Raw genomic sequence first — 20,207 nt, 5'->3', positions numbered from 1 at the left:
AGGATCTGCTGGAGAGGTAGGATTTGAACCAGCAAAGAGGGGAGCCTGAGATTCCTAGAGATGACAGGGTTGCTAGCAGTATCTGTTGATTGACACTGTCAAACGCTTGAGATAGGTCTAGCAAAATCAGGACCAAGCATTTAGATTCCATTTAGCAGGATTTAGCACTGCTTCTATGACCACTGAGACGGCACTGCTATCGGAGTGGTTGGTTTTGAAGCCAGACTGCTTTTGGATCCAGTAGTTTGTTTTGGGATAGGTAGGAAATGGACACATTGACTTTTATTTTCATGTGTCCATTTATGAGGAAATCATGCACTAAATATAAAACAAATGCTTCACAAATTTGAAGCGAGATCTCACGTGGATATTTGAACCACCAAATGTTAATATCTATTTAATAGTAAATAGTCACTAATAGTAAATTATGTCCAATTTGTGTTTGATACATGATTCTAGCTGTTTAACAGTCCTAGGTGCTCTGTCGTTTTTGAAGTTTCATGATACACTAAATGTTTTAAATTGTGTTAGGTCTTGCCAGTTTAACACCTAAAGATGTGCTGTTTTGATATATAATCTCTAATATACTTTTCTATACTTATAATCGTGTTACTTGCTAACTGTTCCCCTAATTTATTTCTACACATTGCCAGCCCTTTTATTGCCCTGTCCCAAATATTTGAGTTGCTGCCATCAAATTTGAACAATGACCATACTCTATTCTTAAAATGGTACATTTCCAGTTTAAACTTTTTATGTTTTCTGTGTTCTATTGTGAATAACGGATGGGTTTGTGACCTTTTCAATTATTTATTCAGTGTTTTTATTTACATTTTACAGTGTCCCAACTTTTTTGTAAATGGGGTTGTAAGAAAAATTACATTTGTATACAAATATCAACAAAATATACAAATATCAAGAGAAAGGACATCCACAGTACATGAAAATAAAAAGTACTGTAAGCATGCCGATAAATAAAAAATAACGTATAATTACGTTACCAATTCTGTAAACTTGTACACAATGTACAGTATATAATTAAATGAAATTTGTTTATTTTAATATTTTGCAGTGGGAAGAATGGACGGACACCTGGGAGCCTTATTCAGAGAATAAAAATCCATGTGCCATATTGGAGTTGCCCTAAGGACCTATGGCACCAGAATATCTTTGCTTGAATAAGCTTTTACAGTCTGTAACTGTTCATCTGATTTTCTTCCTACAAAGTGATTATATTATCTAAAGAGTTATTCAAATGACTTATGGTGATTGCAGAAATGCCTCTTTAATATCTGGTGAATATACAAACAATCATTGGAACACTGTGTGTTTTTTATGGCGTTTAATTATAAAAATATTCAAACTTTACATGACGATTTGGTAAATGTAAGACAGAATTGAAGAAAGAAATAAAACATACATTACTGTAGATATTCAGACTTAAAAACAGCATAAATCCAGGGACCAAATGATGAATACATGAAAAACAAGCGTGCTTTATCATCATGTTAATGTGTAAAAATGTGCATATAGTATAATATGCAGGGGATACACAAAGCAGCATAGAGAAAACAACATTTTTTTAAATGCTAAACTCATTAAATGTTACAAGAACACTTTGTTTATAAAGTGCATAATTGTGTTTATTCAACACATAGCATCATACATCATCTATTTTTTGTTCTCCATTTACAGAATTGAAATGTGCCTTAATAAATTTAAATTATTTATTGTAAACTTTAGTCATCATCTGAGCTGCTGTTGGTTTCTGCGAGCTCCTTTGTACTTCCTCTTCCTGTTCAAGCTCAGAGTCCTCAGACATCATGTCGTCTTGGTTTAAATTTTTCATATAGCCTGCCCTTACAAGCTGGATTAAATGTTTCAGAGATATAAGGGGTAGACAACATTTAAAGTATTTACAAAAAAAGAAAAAGAAACTGATTTAATATTTCGATCTCACCAAATTGAGATGACATAACAGGCTCATTTACATACTCGTCTTTATTTGTCGCATAAAGCAAACAATTGAAATCAATGGAGTTCAACATACTGACGCCTAGGGGTACCTTTGGCGTCTTTATAGCGACGCGGAAAGCGTTTAACCATGCTTCAGTTTTGGACGCCTTTTGAGTGAGAATGTCCTGGAGTCACGGCTCTCTGTTTCCCGAAAAAATAAATTGTAAGTGTGAGCAACGGGAGATGGTGAGAAAGCTGCGTTTTCCACAACTTTAGATGTTAATGGCGCTAATTAATACACACCTTAAGCATTTCTCTACCCCTAAGTGCAAATTACGCCTATGGAGACAGTATTATTACTGTTAAATACATTACAGTAATGATACTGTAAATACTTTTACAGTAACTGACTGGCATCCTTATGCCATCATTTAGAAAAGCACCTCATGATGTAATCAATCACAAAACAACAATAATCAGACCACATACGTCGGAGTATGCTTTCATTTCTGTTCTATTCATCTGATTATGTTCGAGATAAAAGTCCTATCTTACTGATAACAGTATAGGCTAAGCCAGAAGGAAATGTTATTGACTTCGATTTTCCGTGTAGTCAAGGAAGTTTAGACTTCGTGTTGCTTTGTCTTTTGATTATGTAAAGTAGCTTTCCTAGCAGTTCACACCCAAGATCCACCCAGTGCATTGGCATGCTCATATCGACTATATAAGATGATGCTCAATGTTAAACAGCAATTGCTGCCGAGTAAAGCTACAAAGAAATCTTACACTTAAGAAGGTAATTGCTTTGTTTGTGTTTCTTCTTTCTATAATCTTTGTATATTTTTTATATATATGTTTAGGTGAAATGATACATTCTGCTTCATTATGTTAACTATTCAGTATTTTAACTTCAATTACCCCAACGAAAACAAGCTGATATTCAATATTTTTTTTAATAATCTTGATTTGTTTTTTCATGTTGTCAGTCCTTCACATTGCTGATAAAATTAAAATTTGAATGTTCTTTTTTTTGCAGTTATATGGCCTATATGTAACTGAACAATATATGGTAGGTGTAATAGACGTTATAAACTTACTTTAGCCTCAATATTTTCTACAGTATGGGGAAGCAAGCCCACACACCGAGTATTGTTAAAGAAAAAACAACTGTGCCAAATCAGGTGACCGAAATTTCATATGTTTATCTATATTATATTGATTGTGCCCTTACACTTGATTAACAAATTGCCTTTTTTTACTCTAGCACTGGTCAGTCGATCGTCCAATTCGATGTCCAGTTGCTGTTCATTTGCGAAACTACAAGGATGGCTCGACACACCAAGACACACTGCATCAAAAAGCAGTTCATGTAAATATTAATATCACTTGTTTAGAATCAAAAGTATGCCATACACTTTCCTCACTTTGGTTTAATACAGCAGGTGTGCGTGTTAACACATCAGTTAACACAGCACACGTTTGTTATAATAAAATGAAAACCGTGTATAAAGTTTTTCTTGACATCATTTTAATACTTATTATGTTTCATGATACAAATGTCTTCTCCAGAACACGCCATGCGAGTCCAAAACTTGCGAGGGTTCCATAATGAATCCCAAATGTCTGATGCGCGGTTCTTCGAACAAGACACCCGGATCTGCTGACATCCTGACACAGGCGGTGGATTTCATCGACCAGTATTACAAATCATTCAAGATGTAGGAGCAATTTTAAATCGTACTGTCTGGATAAATGTAGTAGGCAATCCACTATTGATATTAGGGGAGACCGGGTATGGTTGTAACACTTTTTTCTTCAGGACCTAAAACTACCTTTTTGTTTAGGCTACACATCTGAAACTTTTAGGCAAAGTACCCACAGTTGTCTACTACAAATGACAACACTTTAAATTTATTCAACTATATCACAGACTTTGTGAGATGATGACAAATACAAGGTGGTCCTTTGTTACAACCTACCCCACTACTGGGGTAGGTTGTAACACATACTGGGGTAAATTGTAACAGGTAGACAAAATGCACAAAAACTTAGGGTACTCCAAGTGATATGCCAAAACAACAGTTTTATTTTAAATGAATGGCTGCAATAAAATAAAATATGGGGAGTGCATGAGCATATTGTGTGTTTTTCTGCATGTACATGTGAACATTTGTGTGTGCATGTCTGTCTGTACGTGTGTGTGTGTGTGTGTCATGATTCTCGAGTGGTGAGACACGGAGAAAGGACCCAGGTGCAGACAGCGGGTAAGGGGTTAACATATTTAATAAATAATAAAACAAAGACCCACGTGGGGGTAACATAACAAAACATGGATACAATAACAAGACAGGACTAAAACTAACTACACTTAAACAAGACTTAAAATAACTTTTGACATGAACTACAAATAACTAAACTAGAGTACAAGACACAAGAACTCACCACACAACCCACAATGAACCAGCACAAGACAGAAGACACAAGGGCATTAAGTAAGGGAGCAAATCAACAGGGAAACAGGTGTAGGGCATTAATCAATAACGAGAGGATGGGAACAGAGACGAGACCTGGAGAGAGCGTATGGAAGGCAATTACAACAATAACTGCCTCTCCACATTAAACATGAGGTTCTGTCATGATCCTGCCACTACACTAAGAGAAACATGACATGATGCAGCAGAATCATGACAGTGTGTGTGTGTGTGTGTGTTCAAAACACGTGTTACAAACTACCCCGCCACTGTCACCCATTCTTTAGCTAGCTGTATTAGCATGGTGCTTTGAAATTGGGAGGAGGTTGATACACCATTCTTTACTAGAGAAACTACAGTTTGACCTGATATAACTCATACAACATTATCTACAACAGTAGAAGTACTAAACAAAATGTTATCTTTTTTTTTTTTTTTACTTTCTTACCTCAGAATTAGATTTTCTGCTGTAGCTTCAGGAGAGATAGCAGCACAGACTGAAAAATCTCCATGTGGGATCATAAAGGAAGCCTTATTTAACTGAAATGGTCACATGACTCCTATCGTATCCCCGATTCGTGGAATTGGTAGTGTTACAACTCTCCCCGTGTTACAACTATACCCGGTCTCCCCTACCGTTTTATAGGCCTACATATACGCACGATCGAGTCAAATTAACGTAGATTTTCTAAACTGCAAACACAGATGAATATAATAACAGCAATTACAAAGCTACAACGTAATCCAACAACCAAACAGTAGTTCGGTTCAAAGTGAATAACTGTCTTACCTCTCACGCAGCCATGATCCAGATGCGCAGCAGGTTCGGGTTGACCGGGTCACGATGGAGATCTCCCTCACGGGATCATACACCCTCACCGCTGATGAACTCGCTTTCGGGGCTAAACAAGCGTGGAGAAACGCGCCGAGGTGCATCGGTAGGATTCAATGGGCAAATTTACAGGTGTGGTTTTCTTCATGTAGATGGTTTCCTGTTTTTAGAGTCTGGTATGTTGTTAGCGTTTGTCGAAACAATGCGGTGTTTCTTTTGCAGCTTTTCGATGCACGTCAGTGCACTACTGCCGATGATATGTTTCACGCTATTTGTACTCACCTGAAGTACGCCTCAAATGGAGGAAACCTGAGGTATGTGGCGTTTATAATGTTTAATCATTAACTCATTTGTAAAAACGCCAACTTGGGGGTCAAGCCACGCAGTGACACCTATTGCTTCCATTGGTTTATTCTTCTGCTTCTTCTTCTGCCATGGAAGTCTATAGTTAATAGTTAAATAAGGATTGGTGTTTATCGTATGTGATAACATCTTAATTAATTGGTTTTATTCGAGCCATATCATTTTGACTAAATCAGTAATCCTGACTATATGATTTTAATAATGGAGAAATGTCTCTTTACGTTTGGCAGATCTACCATTACTGTGTTCCCCAAAAGAACAGACAGCGAGCATGATTTCCGGGTTTGGAATGGTCAGCTCATTAAGTATGCTGGCTATCAGATGGAGGATGGTTGCGTGATAGGAGATCCATCAAGTGTAGACTTTACACAGGTAAATTATTAAAATAAAGGATCACTAAAGAGAAGCCTTTTAGTGTTTCTTGCCTCTCTTTTTATATGATCTTTAAAAAACGATTTTAAATGACAAACCAAATCTTTTAAGAAATATACAGGTATGACACCTCGGTACTGAAGAGTGTTGACTGTTGTTGCAGGTGTGCATTCAACTTGGATGGAAACCAAAGTATGGGAGCTTTGATGTGCTTCCACTAGTTTTGCAGGCAAATGGAGAAGACCCTGAACTTTTTGAGATTCCACAAGATCTGATCCTGGAAGTCCCCATAGAGCATCCAAAGTAAGGCATTTGATGGGAACATTTGCGGTTTTCCCAAAATGGTGCTGTAGTTTAGTTTAGTTGTGTGTATGTTGACAGTGTTCAGTATTATTATATTTTGCTTCTGTAATAGGTATGACTGGTTTAAGGACCTAAACCTCAAATGGTATGCAATTCCTGCAGTGGCAAACATGTTAATGGAAATCGGTGGTCTGGAATTCACAGCATGTCCTTTTAATGGCTGGTATATGGGTACAGAGATTGGAGTGAGGGACTTCTGTGACAGCCAGCGTTACAACATTTTGGAGGTAATTCTCTCTTTATCCTATACCTGCATGGTAGTGCTCTTTGTCAAAGAAAAGTCATAAAACCTTTTTTTTTGCAGCGTGTTGGCCAGCTAATGGGCTTAGAGACACGCAAGCTGTCTTCACTGTGGAAAGATCAGGCCCTGGTGGCTATCAATGTTGCTGTCATTCATAGCTTCCAGGTAAAGTATCCCTGCAATTTTGCGAATTTTAGAAAAAGCTAAAACCTCAAATATTGACCATATAAACTTATATTAGATGTCATTTTATAAACATATGATAACCGTTTGGATATTTAATCATCTCTGTTCAGAAAAATGCGGTCACCATCACCGACCACCATTCGGCATCCGAGTCCTTCATGCAGCACATGGAAACAGAAGTTCGGGTACGTGGGGGCTGTCCAGCTGATTGGGTGTGGCTAGTCCCGCCCATGTCTGGCTCCCTCACCCCTGTGTTCCACCAGGAGATGCTCAACTACCTTCTATCTCCTTTCTTCTTTTATCAGGTACAAAATAACCGGTACACATGAGAATGAATCTAGAAATCAATTCATTTAATCAATACATGCATTCTCTAGGAATTTAACCTATGCCACACTTTACTGTCTACACAAACAGCATCAAGTGATATAAAACTAATAACCTGTTAACATGGTGTTTTTAGAGTGATCCGTGGCTGACACACAAGTGGAAGGATGAGAATAAACGATTTAGGAGATGTAAGGTTAGCTTCAAAGGACTGATAAGGTACTTACAAACCAACCATATCCCCAAACAACACTATACTGCACCACTTCATTGCCGAATGTCACATTTATTGAAATATTTCTCTTTCTGTATAGAGCTGTGCTTTTTTCTCAAACTCTCATCAAAGCTGTCATGGCTAAGAGGGTGCGCTGCACTGTTCTCTATGCCACAGAAACAGGAAAATCACTCACATTTGCCAAAAAACTAAACTCCATAATGAACCGTGCTTTTGACTCCAGGGTAAGAAAACCCACAATTTTGTGATATTTGTACAAAAGCAGTGTCACTCAAAAATATAATCATAAAATTATTATCATGATAATCAGTGGGAAAGACATGGCTCATATTTAAAAAGTTATCTCTGACAATGTAGAATAAAGTCTGAGCGACTCATAAAACTGTGATTGCTTTGTGTTTTTTAATACAGATGGTTTGTATGGAAGACTATGACTTCAGTGAGATTGAGACAGAGAGCCTTCTGATGGTGGTCACCAGTACTTTCGGCAATGGAGAGAGTCCAGGAAATGGAGCGGTATGTGTATAACTCTATAAATAATAAACAACTTAACCAGTTAGGAAATAAAAACTCCAATTTCCATAGAAAATGTTGTGTATATGGAAAGGTTATGTTTTGTCTCGCTGCCAGCAGTTTTTCTTACAATAACATTTCTGTTCCTCAGAGCTTCAAGAAGCAGCTTTTCAGCCTGAAAAACGTGACGAACAACATCAGGTCTGTAGTTTCACGCTGTATTAATGGTAACACTTAACAAAAGTCATATTTGTTAACATTAGTTAATGCATTAACTAACATGAACTAACACATAAGAAGCCGAGTTATAGTTTTTTATGTATTTATTAATATCTTAAATTAGATTTTATTTTTCAATTTTTATGTAAATTTTAGTTACATTTTTGGCTACTTTTTATATGCTTTTGTCATTTTATTAAAAATAATTATGTTTATATGTAAGATTAATTTATTTTACTTTTAGTTTATTATTATAATTTTAGTCGTTTATTTCAGTTTATATCTGAGGCAGTTTTATTTTTAAGGCCAATATTTTAATATTAGCTTTAACTTAAGTAACCTAAAAAAACCTTGCTAACAATGATTTTATAATATTTTACAGAATGTATTCCTTCATGTTCATTTCAGCATTTACACAGGTGCTAAAATAACCTAGGACACAATTGCTCTTTGGAAAACTAATACCGGCCTCACTGTCAAAAACCTTTTGTACCACCTTTTTAAAGGGTGTACCAATACTTTTTTAAAACGTATCTAACATAAGCTGACACAAAATGAACTAACATACACGTAAACAATTGTTTTGGCATTAACCAACACTAACACAGATTAATAAATTGTAAAAAAAACTGCTCGTTGTAATGCTAGTTCATGTTAGCTAATGCATTAACTAATGTTAAAGGGATAGTTCACCCAAAAATTATAATATATTTTACTCGTCCCTCACGTTGTTCCAAACATATAAAAGTTTGTTGTTCTACTGAAAACAAATAGAGATATTTGGAAGAATGCTTGTAACCAGACAGTTCTGGGGCACTATTGACTACCATAGTAAGAAAACTACTATGGAAGTCCACACGGTGCCTCAAAACTGTTTAGTTTCCCACATTTATAAAAGATATATTATTCTGTGTTCATCACATAACAAAGAAACATATACATGTTTAGAACAAGTTGAGGGTGTTAAGTGATGACCAATTTTGGGGAACTATCCTTTTCACAAACACAACCTTAGTGTAAAGTGAAAATGTTCATTGCCATTAATGACCTGTAGATATTTTGCTGTTTAGAAAATCACTGACAGCGTCTTTCCACCACAGGTTCGGTGTGTTTGGTCTTGGTTCACGAGTGTACCCGCAGTTCTGTGCCTTTGCCCATGATGTGGATGATAAGCTTGCTGAGTTGGGGGCCAAGCGTCTGACTGCCACAGGGGAGGGAGATGAACTCAACGGGCAGGATGAGGCTTTCTCTGCTTGGGCTTGCACTGCCTTTAAGGTGGGTGAGGGTTTGGTATCATGAACTGACTGAAAAATTTGTCAATGAGCATCGAACTAAAGACATTCTGTCCGAAAAAAGCATCACGTTTTGAGAGAACAATTCTGTGTTTGATTGAAGGATGCATGTGAGGAGTTTAACATAAAAAAACAGCTGAAAGAGGTTGAGCAACAGTCAGACAGCTGGGACCAAAAGAGATACAGAGTACAGCAGAACAGCGGCACACTTGACTATGTTAAAGGTACATGTCTACCACAAATCTCACCAATACTTTATTCATTCACAGAAATTATGTTTTGTTTGTGTTAGAAATATTTTGCCATCTCATTGTATAATATTTGCACTCATGAATGATTCTTTTTTCCCAGCGCTCTCTGCCCTTCATTCCAAAACTGTGTTTCCTTTGACTCTGAAGAGAAGAAAGAAACTGCAGAGCTCCAAGTCAAGGTTTGATTCTGCTCCTTCACCAGCATGCATACATTTTTGTCATTGCTGTTTTACCTTGTAATCATTTCTTCTTCTTTTTTTAGTCGTTCAACTATTTTAGTTGAGCTGAAGATGGATGGGAACACAGAGGCTTTAAACTTTGCTCCAGGAGACCATGTTGGAATTTTTCCAGAGAATTCTTCCGAGTTGGTTGATGGTATTTTGAAGCATCTCCCAGATGCCCCTCCTGTTAACCAGAGTATTCACCTGGAGATCCTCTCTAATTCTACTCATGGTAACCATCACTATTGGCAATTACATAATAATAAGCTACCAAGATGCTTTTAGCTAATGGATCTTTTCTTTGGTTTATTTTAGAGGAAGTGCGTTTTCAAAAGGATGAACGTATCCCTGCTTGCACTTTGACTCAGGCTTTTACATACTTCCTGGATATTTGTACTCCACCTTCACAAAGCCTACTCCGCAAACTCTCTACAGTTGCAGGTCAAGAAGAGGATCACAGACGACTTTTGGTACTTGCATCAGTAAGTGAAATAAATCCTCCCTTTCGGTCAGTATGTCTTACAGTAGACAGAAACATTTTGTGACAGTTCAACAGTTTTTTTAACACATTGGGTTTAACTACAGTATTAAGTTGAGATGTTTGCTAGAAAGAATGTATATAAAATACCAAGTCTAGCTAATTATATTGTAGAATGTAATGGTCTGTATCCTGTTATATGAATTTAAGTGTGCTATAGATTTATAGTATTATATCGTCTTCCTAGGATTTCCAGGAATATTCAACATGGAAAGATTTCCACAGGCCTACCCTCCTGGAGGTGCTTGAACAATTTCCCTCTGTAAAAGTGTCTGCAGCGTTTATTCTGAGCCAGCTTCCTCTGCTCAAACCCCGTCTTTACTCTGTCAGCTCCTCATTCGATCATCATCCCAATGAGTTACACCTCACAATGTCTGTGGTCAAGTACCACACCCAGGGTATGATGCCTCAGCATGATATACATTAATCCACATCAAAGTATTATTTTATAATAGAATGTAAAGATTTCTTTTTAATATGTATTTTTGGTCTTATTCTAGGTGGACAGGGCCCACTGCATTTTGGCACCTGTAGCTCATGGTTTAACACCATCAAAAAAGGACATACAGTGCCCTGCTTTATTCACCGGTAATGAAAGTGACACCTTTGCTTATTTCAATAAATCTATGAATATTTCTGAAGGCAAAGTACTATTTTGTATTTGATGCAGTTCAATAAATATATAACAGAGCTATATATAAATACATCTCCAGAACATTTCTTGATTCTACTTTCTGATTTTATTTTCTATTTATTGCTTCAGCTCTAGTGGGTTCCATCTTCCGGCAGACCCCAGCACTCCTGTTATTCTGATAGGAGCTGGGAGTGGTATCGCTCCTTTCCGCAGCTTCTGGCAGCAGCGCAGTCATGACACAAAAACGTCAGGTAATCTACATGAACCTTACTCTTCTTTAATGACCTAAAAAAGCATCACAAAGAAAACTTACTCTTAAAGGTCCAGCGTGAAGTTTCTGTGCCACCCGTTTCACTAAACAGAATTGGATTTCTCCATTAAGAGCTGTTGTGTTATCCCTTATTTTTTTCTCATTTTTAATTATTTGATTTGAAACTGTTTAGGACTGCAATATAGTCCTATGACATTGGTATTTGGATGCCGTGATTCAGAAACGGACCATCTTTATAAAGTTGAAACACTGAAGCTGAGACTTGATGGCATTCTGGGCAACACCAATACAGCTTACTCACGCCAACCTGGTAAAGCAAAGGTATCTTTCGTTCTTTCTTTCTATACCAATATATTTTCTATACATCACAATAAATTAAACCTACTGTCAGTTAATGTTTTAATACAACTTATTTGAATTTAACCGTCTTCTTAACAGACGTATGTGCAGGATGTCCTGAGAGACCAGCTAAGTGAAAAGATTGTAGAGGATCTACACACAAACGCAGGTCATCTGTACATCTGTGGCGGTATGAACATGGCCCGTGAGGTCGCCTGCACTTTACTGAAGATCCTGACAAACAATATTGGAATGACCATCACAGAAGCTGGAGAATATTTGGAGAAATTAAAGGTGAGCTTTTAAAATAGAGTATATGGTTCATATACTTACCAGCTGAAATTGTTCATCATCTTTGTACACTATGTCATGTTAATTGTGAACTCATATCATCATGTTTTTTTGTTGGCAGGTTGAGAAGAGATACCATGAAGACATTTTTGGAGTCTAATTGACATTCGTTCGTCCTTAATTTATTCGGAACTGTAAAGTACGATTGCCACAGATTAAGATACATAGAAATGTTTGATTTTTTGATACTATCACTTTGTACATTTATGTTTCAGATTATTTATGAATCAGTAATTTGTTTAGTAGTTTGATGATTATACAGGTCGAGAAGTAAAAAGTTTTCATTTTGATGCAAAGAAAAAAAACTGCGTTTCAGGACACTCGGTTTAAGAGGAAAACCTATGGCTTATATTTAATTAATTTGAAAATGACAGCACAATATTCATGTGCCACATTCCCAAGTATTGTTATGAAAATCGTTGGTTTGATTTGTACATGTAATTGCTTTAGATTCAATTTTGCCATGCTAATTCTGACATATTCTAATGTCTTCTGTTTACTTTTTATTACTTCATGACATACCTTCATGTTTCATAACTAATGTATTTACATTTACCACTAAATAAAAGGAATAGAAAACTTTCAATTCATTTATTTACAAAGAATACAAAAAATAAAGTCTGTCTGGATCAAGTGTTCCACACCTTCATGTTCCCTGTGAGGATAAAAAATAAGAGATCTTAAAGTCTACAAATCAGCTAACTCAAAGTTCAAATGGCAGGGGTTACATGGTTAACTAGTCAACCTAACAATAGGAACATGGCTTTGCCAAAATGAAATCAATGTTTTGTCCAGAACAACAATGTTCTCTAAAAACATGAAACTGAAAAACAAACCAGAGTCTTTATTTACGATGGGACTTCTTGGATACTGCAGCCTCTCTACGACCTTGTTTCAACCCCTGTGTTATACAAAAACAACAGCAAAAAATATATCAAAAGTGATGGTTTTACGTACAGTGACTGAGTTTGTGAAATGAAAGAATAACTGTACCAAGTAGTATCCTGTGTGATAGCCACTCATGTACCAGGAAATAAGCATACTGCCCAAAGCCTCATCATCCTCCAGCGTGTCTGCACTCATTGGAGGGGGTGGTGGTGGTATCATCTAAATAAAAATACATAGAATTTTTATTACAAATGATGCTGGTTTGTTTAAAAAAAAAGACAAATGGATGTCATAAGTTAATGAAAATAATCATGCAAAATAGATCTATGAACATTTCAAGTCTAAAAAGTAAACCAATTCTTACTGGGAGACCAGGTGGAAACAAGGGAGGCCATCCAGGAAAGAAAGACCCGGGACTTTCTGATCGTCTACCATCCGCCTAGTGAGAACATGGACTTGGGTATTCATGAGACTTGAAAACTGTGACATTCTGCAATCTTTTCATACTTTTCTCTCGGTCGTCGAAGTTAGTCCAACCACAACTATGATCGATCATCAATTATATTACAAGGAAATATGTAGTCATCTTAATAAATAGGTACACCCATGAAAACGTATCTTAATTTACTCATATAAAAGTGTGAAAACAGATCGGTCATTTGAAAACTGTACGTTATTTGATTAAGTAGATCAACTTTATTAATAGGAACTGTTGAAATAAGGATAAAATGACTAAATGACACATTGTCAAGTAACTGTATGCATGCTGACTCTTGAGATTCATGAAAATATAACTTCTAGTGTATTACTCGAAGCAATATTTGTTTACCTTGTGATGGTGGGGTCCTGGTGGGGGGCCTTGAGGAAAACCAGGAAGGAAACCAGGAGGCAAAGACCGAGGCCCCATGGGAGACTTTCCTTTAGATTTGTGTTTCTGAGGACCAGGCCGTTGTGGGGTAAAAGATCTGTCACTCTCCTCTGTTGAGGACTCGACGACTATGGCCTACAATTCGTCAGATAATGTCATTATTGAATAAACACCACAAACGCTTTAATCGTTTTTTGGCCTGATAATTATAAGATCTGTACATCATGGTTACGCACATCTGTTGATTTTAAAGCGTCGTCATCTAAATCTGAAGCTTCTGTCAGAAGGTCACTGATCTTGTGTTCCTCCTCATTACCATAGTCGGTATAAAGAACAACACAGGTGCCGTTCTCCTGGTCTATTGAGGAAATCGTAGCAGCATACAAGTTGCCGTCCTCAGACCAGTATGCGAAACAGGTCTCCCCAACTTGCCACTGTAAGACAATTTTACACATTTCACTTGATTTATGTGTTAACTTATACACTGGTTGAAATTCAACCACCGACACAGTTTGTAACTACCTCTTTATCGGGCTCTGCGTTACATCTCTTTCTGCTTTGGCTCTTTTTGTTGTTTTTCCGCTTTTTTGCAGGGTTATCTGTTTTCTGTGGAGTCCCAGTATTCTCTCCTTTCAGTGCGCTCTGGTGAGAAAAGAGAGGACAAGAAACGACATCATGGTTACTGAAGAAGCAAATGTCTTGGGAGTCAATCTATAGCATTACCTTGAAAGAAGCGACCGCTTTATCGTAAGCTTTAATCAAAGCTGTGTCATCCCAAATATCCGAATCGTCACTCTGAATGGAGGGAAAATGTCATAATAAGCAACATATTTTCCACAAGTACAGCTGGTTGTAAAAACAAATCCACACGACTTGAGGTAAATTGGAAATACTGGATTGCAACCGTCCAATCAAAAGCATCACCTAGCTACTTAGCAAACACGACGAGCTACAAGAAAACAACGCTAGCGAAACCTCAAACCTAACATTGTGGATATGTTCATTTCTCCGAATACTCACCTGACCCGTTCCACGGCAAAATATGACATCTTGTCCATTTGCCATGAGAAATCTGCCTATAAAACCAGAAAACAAAATACTGCTGAGGTGCAACGTGCGCAACTAATGTAACGCCAGATGCTGATGACGCAGATATTCCGCGACTAGCCTGTTGCTTGGCAACTCGGAACAGCTCCGCGTAAAAATCGTCTGCAAGCTTTTCTTCAACATTCACAATGCCTGATGCCGCCTTAAGCTCATATGATGCTCAAGTTATCTTGGCTACATCGAGTGATGAGAATCATCCTGCGGAGAATATAATTGACGGGTCTGTATGTTGCTGAAAAGATGAATGAAGAGCCAGAAAGCTAATTCGGCTAATGTTGTTAAAGCTGAATTGGCAATATACCATTGTATTTACTGACAGTTATGTATGTTATAACTTTAATAGAAAAACGGAGACGTTCTGGATTTCAACTGGCTTGTTTCCCCAAGAGTTCATCATCCGCTTCCCGGATAACATGAAAATACTCACTATTTCCATTCACAGCTACAACAGTAAGCACAGACACAGACGAATTTATGGAAAGTCTTATCTTCATTTAGTTGTAACGCAGTCTTTACTTTGATATTTGCTTTTCAGTTAAAATGTTGAAAATAGAAATGAGCACATCAGAGGATGCTGATAGATTTGAAACAATTGCAGAGACAGGTGAGTCCGAAAGCATGTGTGGTATTTTGACCTTTTCTTGTATCTTTAGAGATTTACACGAATGTTCTGCATTTCAGAGCTGGAACACACTGAGAGCAGTCTACAAACGAATGATATTTCTGTAAGTTACATTTTAACAATATTTTAACAGTTTCAGGTAAAATCTCATAACAAGGATCTTGAAAAATAATTTTCTTCCCTACAGGTTAATGTACCGAATGCAACACATTTGCGGTTTATCATATTATCAGGATATGACCATTTTGTATCTGTACATAAAGTTAGTGTACAATCATGAGATCCCCTTCTGTGTCATCATATACATTTATTATTATTATTATATGTAGTCACCTTTGTGTTTCATTTTACTGTTAAGCCACTTACATAAGTTGCTTATATCGTATTTTTATAAACCAATCAACCTTTCCACAATTCACTTACCTAAATGTGTAAATCTCTTCTTTGCTTTTGTAAATAAATGTTACTGTACACTTGTTTCTATATTCTGTTTAGTTCAACATTTGTTTACCTTTTCTTAACATTGATATTTAAACAGTATGTTGGCAATAGCGTTTATGATTTCACATTATACCATTTTGAACCAATTTACAGACCGCATAAGGCTAAAATACAATACAAGACCTTTGCACAGATTTTCAGTCTGGATCTGTGGCAGAAAGTCTATTTCGGTCTGCAGATTTGATCAGTTACTATGTTTATATCTGAAACTTTAAAAACTCTGCAAGTGTATGATATCTAGTTTAAAAAAATCTAGTCAGATTTTAAAAGTCTGCAGTGTATTCCAGCCATTAATGTAGAATATGGGAAATTTGATAACTGTGGTGAGTTAGATGCCTAACTTAAACTTTTATTGGTGTTCTTTTTTTGTTGAAAAAGACCGTAAACTACATACACTTTATCTACAAATACACACTTTCACAACACAGAACACTTTAAATCTGCACATATTTACAGCATTAGACACAAGTCTGCTTTACTGGTTTTTATAAGTTTTACTGTATTGTCACACATTAAAAACAGTCTATAAAGTTAGTATGTACTGCCCACAAGGCAAAAGGAATTCTACACATTTAATTCACATTTACATTCTGAAGACACCAAAACGAGTTTTCTGTGTAGGGGCGTTTAGAGCAGAACTCAGACTCAAGCCCACGACAAGGCGGGTGTCGGCAGGGTCAATGATCCCATCATCCCACAATCTTGGTAGAAAACGGAAATAAAGTAAGACATGACAAAGAAAGTAGAGGCAGGAAGAACACACGGTACTAGTTACCTGGCACTGGAATAATATGGACTTCCTTCCTCCTCAAAGCGTTTAATAATTGGCTCTTTCATTGCAGCCTCCTGCTCTGCAGTAAACTAAAAATAATAACCAAAAATAAATATTCATTAAATTTCCTTGAAAAATTCTGAATTTAATTTATTTAACAGCAGATCTCAATTTTACTTGACATTAACTTTTAAATTTCTTACCTCCTTTCCTTCTCTTGCTTTTTGATCCTTGGTTATGGTGGCAAGCACAGTGGCTGCCTGCTCTCCTCCCATCACAGAGATCCGTGAGTTAGGCCACATGTACAGGAACCTAGGGCTGTGAAGCAAACAATATTGTTTTGGGTAGCTTATCATGTGCTGTCATCGCTATATCAGTGAGATTCAGTGTATAATAAAACCTACCTATATGCTCTGCCACACATGCCGTAGTTCCCTGCACCATATGATCCTCCAATGATTACAGTAATCTTAGGCACATTGGCACAGGCCACAGCCATCACCATTTTAGCTCCATCTTTAGCAATACCGCCAGCCTCGTACTCCCTGCCAACCATGAAGCCTGATAATAAGAAAGGGACAGAGTACATCATGAAATAAACACAGTGGGTAAGAAACACTTGCTTTTGCGTAGAACTACATCACGTGAAGGCTGCATGCTGACCTGTAATGTTTTGCAGGAAAAGGAGGGGAATGTTTCTCTGACAGCAAAGCTCAATGAAATGAGTTCCCTGAAAAATAAATATTTATATACAAGACAGAATCTAAACCTTTGGTGAATCTTAACTGCTGCAGAATACTAGATCCTCACCTTCTTTGCTGATTCTGAGAACAGAACACCGTTATTGCCAATAATTCCAACAGGGTAGCCAAATATTCGTGCAAAACCTAGATACCAAATAAGCAAAGGCAAGAAGATTAAATGAAAATGCATTTAAAAACAAAATCCCTGTAATTGAAAAAAATGTACCTGTGACAAGCGTGTCTCCATAAAACGACTTGAACTCATCAAATTTACTGCCATCAACAATACGTGCGATAACCTGAAATGAAGAGTCCATCAGGTGTCTTCAGAACTACATTTGACTAAAATAAGACTGCAGAAAATACAGTTCATGTCCACTGAAACAATGTTAAGGAGGATTATATTCAGGTGTTCAAAATCAGAACAATACCTCTCGAATGTCAAAGTTGCGTTTAAGGTTGTCACCCACAATACCATAGAGTTCATCAGCAGGATACAGGGGTGCCTCTGGAGCTTCTACAGTAACCTAAGAAGCAGACAGCCAATAAAAATCTGTCAACTTCCCTTCAAGTTCAAGACATGCAAAAGGATGTGAGAGAAGAGAGCGGTTGTTTCCTAACATCGAGTGTTTTCTTGTAGTTCAGGCTTCGAACCACTTTCCGTGCTAGATGAAGGGCATGGTTGTCATCCAAGGCATAATGATCAGTCACCCCTGATTTTCTGAGAGACGAATTGTGAAAAATCAACTTTTAAATCTTATGTGAAAACAAGTTACCAGTTATGTTAAGTTTCTCTTACCTGCAGTGAAGGTCTGCACCACCTAGGTCTTCCGCAGACACCTCCTCACCTGTAGCAGCTTTCACCTATTAAACGCATACAGGCTTTGAACAGCTACTAGAGAGAGAACAGCTAAGGAAACACAAACATTTAAATACCAGCCAATGTCTAGAAGACATTTATACATACGAGTGGTGGTCCACCGAGAAAAATGGTTCCTTGTTTGCGAACTATGATGCTTTCATCAGCCATCGCTGGGACATAGGCACCACCTGCGGTACAGGAACCCATTACAACAGCGATCTGAAATAAAATATGATATACCACCGTTTGAGATGTATTACAATCATGCCAGTTACCAAACAACACAGCCATTAGTAAATGAGTTAACTGCTTTGTCCAATACGTAGCAATTCCAACTCTCCACACACATACAAACACAGAACACGTTTATTGCATATAGACCTGTGCAATCCCCTCGGAGGAAAGACGGGCCTGGTTGAAGAAGATGCGTCCAAAGTGATCTCTGTCTGGGAACACATCTGCCTGTCTGGGTAAATTAGCTCCTCCAGAATCCACTACAGAAAAAAAAAATGTAAGAGATTGGTCCGAACATCTGACGTTGTCGGGTAAGAAAAAACAACTGACAAACAAATAAGAACTCACCAAGGTATATGCATGGCAAATGGTTCTGCTGTGCAATCTCTTGGGCACGAAGATGCTTCTTTACGGTAATTGGATAATATGTACCACCTTTCACAGTAGCATCATTTGCAACTATAACACATTCTACCCTGTTAACGCACATAGACAAGCTATAATAAACCATTCATCATTGCATAAATTGTGTAAAAGCGAGATACTGTACGCTCACCCTGACACTCTGCCAATTCCAGTGATAATGCCTCCTGCAGGGACCTCCTCTTTACCATACAACTGATACCCAGCAAACTGGGAGAACTCAAGAAAGGGAGATCTGCATTCAAGAAACATGTTAAGTGTGACCACACCCTAGTTTTACATGTGTATTTGGAAGATTTAGACCTCTTACCCAGGATCCAATAGTCTGTCGATGCGTTCTCGAGGCAAGTGCTTCCCTCTGGATGTGTGGAGGGTTCTTGCTTTTTCTCCGCCGCCTATGGAGGCAATAGTGTTGTGTGAACATTAGTTCAAGATGAAAATCTAAGCGTACTGATAAGTGCTTTAAAACTTGCTCACCGAGTTTGATCTTCTTCGCTCTGTCCTTCAACTCTTCAACCAGAGCTTGCATTCGTTCGTAATTCTCCTACAATATGAAGGTTGTACGTTTCGATTTTACCAAATTAATGTAATACATGTACGTGACAGACATCGGTTTTCTAAGTTTAGAGATATACTGTACTGTACTGTACTGTGCTGTTAAACATCAATATCAATGCATGGAAACAGTCTTAAATCTAAACGACATATCTGCTGCCTCTTCAAACACGTAAAGGACAAAGTAAATGTATGCAATGCACATACAGCGCACAAGGAAACTACAGACTACACGCTCACTGCTGGGTTACTGTATGAACTTTAGCTCAAGGCTTTATTCACGGCCTAACGTTACCTGAAAGACCGGAGAGTGAACGTCCGCCTGAGAGCCCACCGTCGCCACTTTGTCTGCATGATACAATCTTGAAACGACGGTGTGGACACCTCTGTTCCGAATGAGCGAGACCATCGGTCTAACATATTGGAGAATCATGATTCATCATCTAACTGTAGGACGAATTCAACACACAGCGTCCCTGCCCTGACCTCACTGCTCGGTACGGACAGGAAAGAGTTAACGCAAGTGGCGCTGTCGTCGGCCAATGGTAACGGCTATAAACGGAACATCCCCCTTTCTCTTTGACGGGAGAAAGGATAGTGTTTTGTTCGACTGCGCAGACCGACCGGCGTATGACACCAAAGTACTGCGAGAGTTAT

At 37.6% G+C, this 20,207-nt stretch overlaps 4 protein-coding genes across 5 annotated transcripts; 2 read left to right on the top strand and 2 right to left on the bottom strand.

The window, feature by feature from the left end:
• Positions 1-2,719: 2,719 nt before the first annotated feature.
• Positions 2,720-12,553, top strand: nos2a (nitric oxide synthase 2a, inducible). The gene is made up of 26 exons (XM_079484507.1): positions 2,720-2,752; positions 2,993-3,137; positions 3,221-3,325; positions 3,526-3,674; positions 5,229-5,391; positions 5,482-5,573; positions 5,853-5,994; positions 6,158-6,297; positions 6,410-6,584; positions 6,662-6,763; positions 6,895-7,089; positions 7,248-7,330; positions 7,426-7,570; positions 7,758-7,862; positions 8,011-8,060; positions 9,179-9,353; positions 9,474-9,594; positions 9,722-9,800; positions 9,884-10,074; positions 10,158-10,324; positions 10,568-10,778; positions 10,881-10,968; positions 11,144-11,265; positions 11,458-11,606; positions 11,724-11,918; positions 12,037-12,553. Exons 2-26 carry the CDS (start codon positions 3,078-3,080, stop codon positions 12,073-12,075), a joined length of 3,243 nt encoding a protein of 1,080 aa, XP_079340633.1. The 5' UTR covers positions 2,720-2,752; positions 2,993-3,077; the 3' UTR covers positions 12,076-12,553.
• On the bottom strand, positions 12,553-14,989 carry smn1 (survival of motor neuron 1, telomeric). Of its 2 annotated transcripts, XM_079484534.1 has the most exons (9): positions 14,752-14,989; positions 14,455-14,526; positions 14,254-14,373; positions 13,968-14,165; positions 13,693-13,866; positions 13,228-13,302; positions 12,969-13,082; positions 12,812-12,876; positions 12,553-12,630 (listed from the first exon to the last, which is right to left on the bottom strand). In XM_079484534.1, the coding sequence occupies exons 1-8, from the start codon at positions 14,794-14,796 to the stop codon at positions 12,820-12,822; spliced, it is 855 nt and encodes a 284-aa protein (XP_079340660.1). In that variant the 5' UTR covers positions 14,797-14,989; the 3' UTR covers positions 12,553-12,630; positions 12,812-12,819. The 2 variants fall into 2 exon arrangements, with proteins under 2 accessions (XP_079340660.1, XP_079340661.1); XM_079484535.1 differs by having other exon boundaries at positions 12,553-12,876; positions 14,752-14,924.
• On the top strand, positions 14,325-15,944 carry hspb11 (heat shock protein, alpha-crystallin-related, b11). The gene is made up of 5 exons (XM_079484556.1): positions 14,325-15,058; positions 15,182-15,288; positions 15,374-15,442; positions 15,520-15,563; positions 15,648-15,944. The coding sequence occupies exons 1-5, from the start codon at positions 14,967-14,969 to the stop codon at positions 15,738-15,740; spliced, it is 405 nt and encodes a 134-aa protein (XP_079340682.1). The 5' UTR covers positions 14,325-14,966; the 3' UTR covers positions 15,741-15,944.
• On the bottom strand, positions 15,935-20,195 carry mccc2 (methylcrotonyl-CoA carboxylase subunit 2). The gene is made up of 17 exons (XM_079484520.1): positions 19,846-20,195; positions 19,473-19,539; positions 19,306-19,390; positions 19,129-19,230; positions 18,921-19,048; positions 18,720-18,832; positions 18,444-18,557; positions 18,276-18,340; positions 18,098-18,197; positions 17,908-18,003; positions 17,703-17,775; positions 17,544-17,620; positions 17,397-17,463; positions 17,138-17,294; positions 16,937-17,051; positions 16,737-16,822; positions 15,935-16,662 (listed from the first exon to the last, which is right to left on the bottom strand). Exons 1-17 carry the CDS (start codon positions 19,981-19,983, stop codon positions 16,545-16,547), a joined length of 1,701 nt encoding a protein of 566 aa, XP_079340646.1. The 5' UTR covers positions 19,984-20,195; the 3' UTR covers positions 15,935-16,544.
• Positions 20,196-20,207: the final 12 nt, after the last annotated feature.

Source organism: Barbatula barbatula (genome assembly GCF_947034865.1).
Source record: "Barbatula barbatula genome assembly, chromosome: 2".
NCBI lineage: Eukaryota > Metazoa > Chordata > Actinopteri > Cypriniformes > Nemacheilidae > Barbatula > Barbatula barbatula.
The sequence above is the reverse complement of the archived record's forward strand: the minus strand, read 5'-3'. Positions and strand labels throughout refer to the sequence as shown.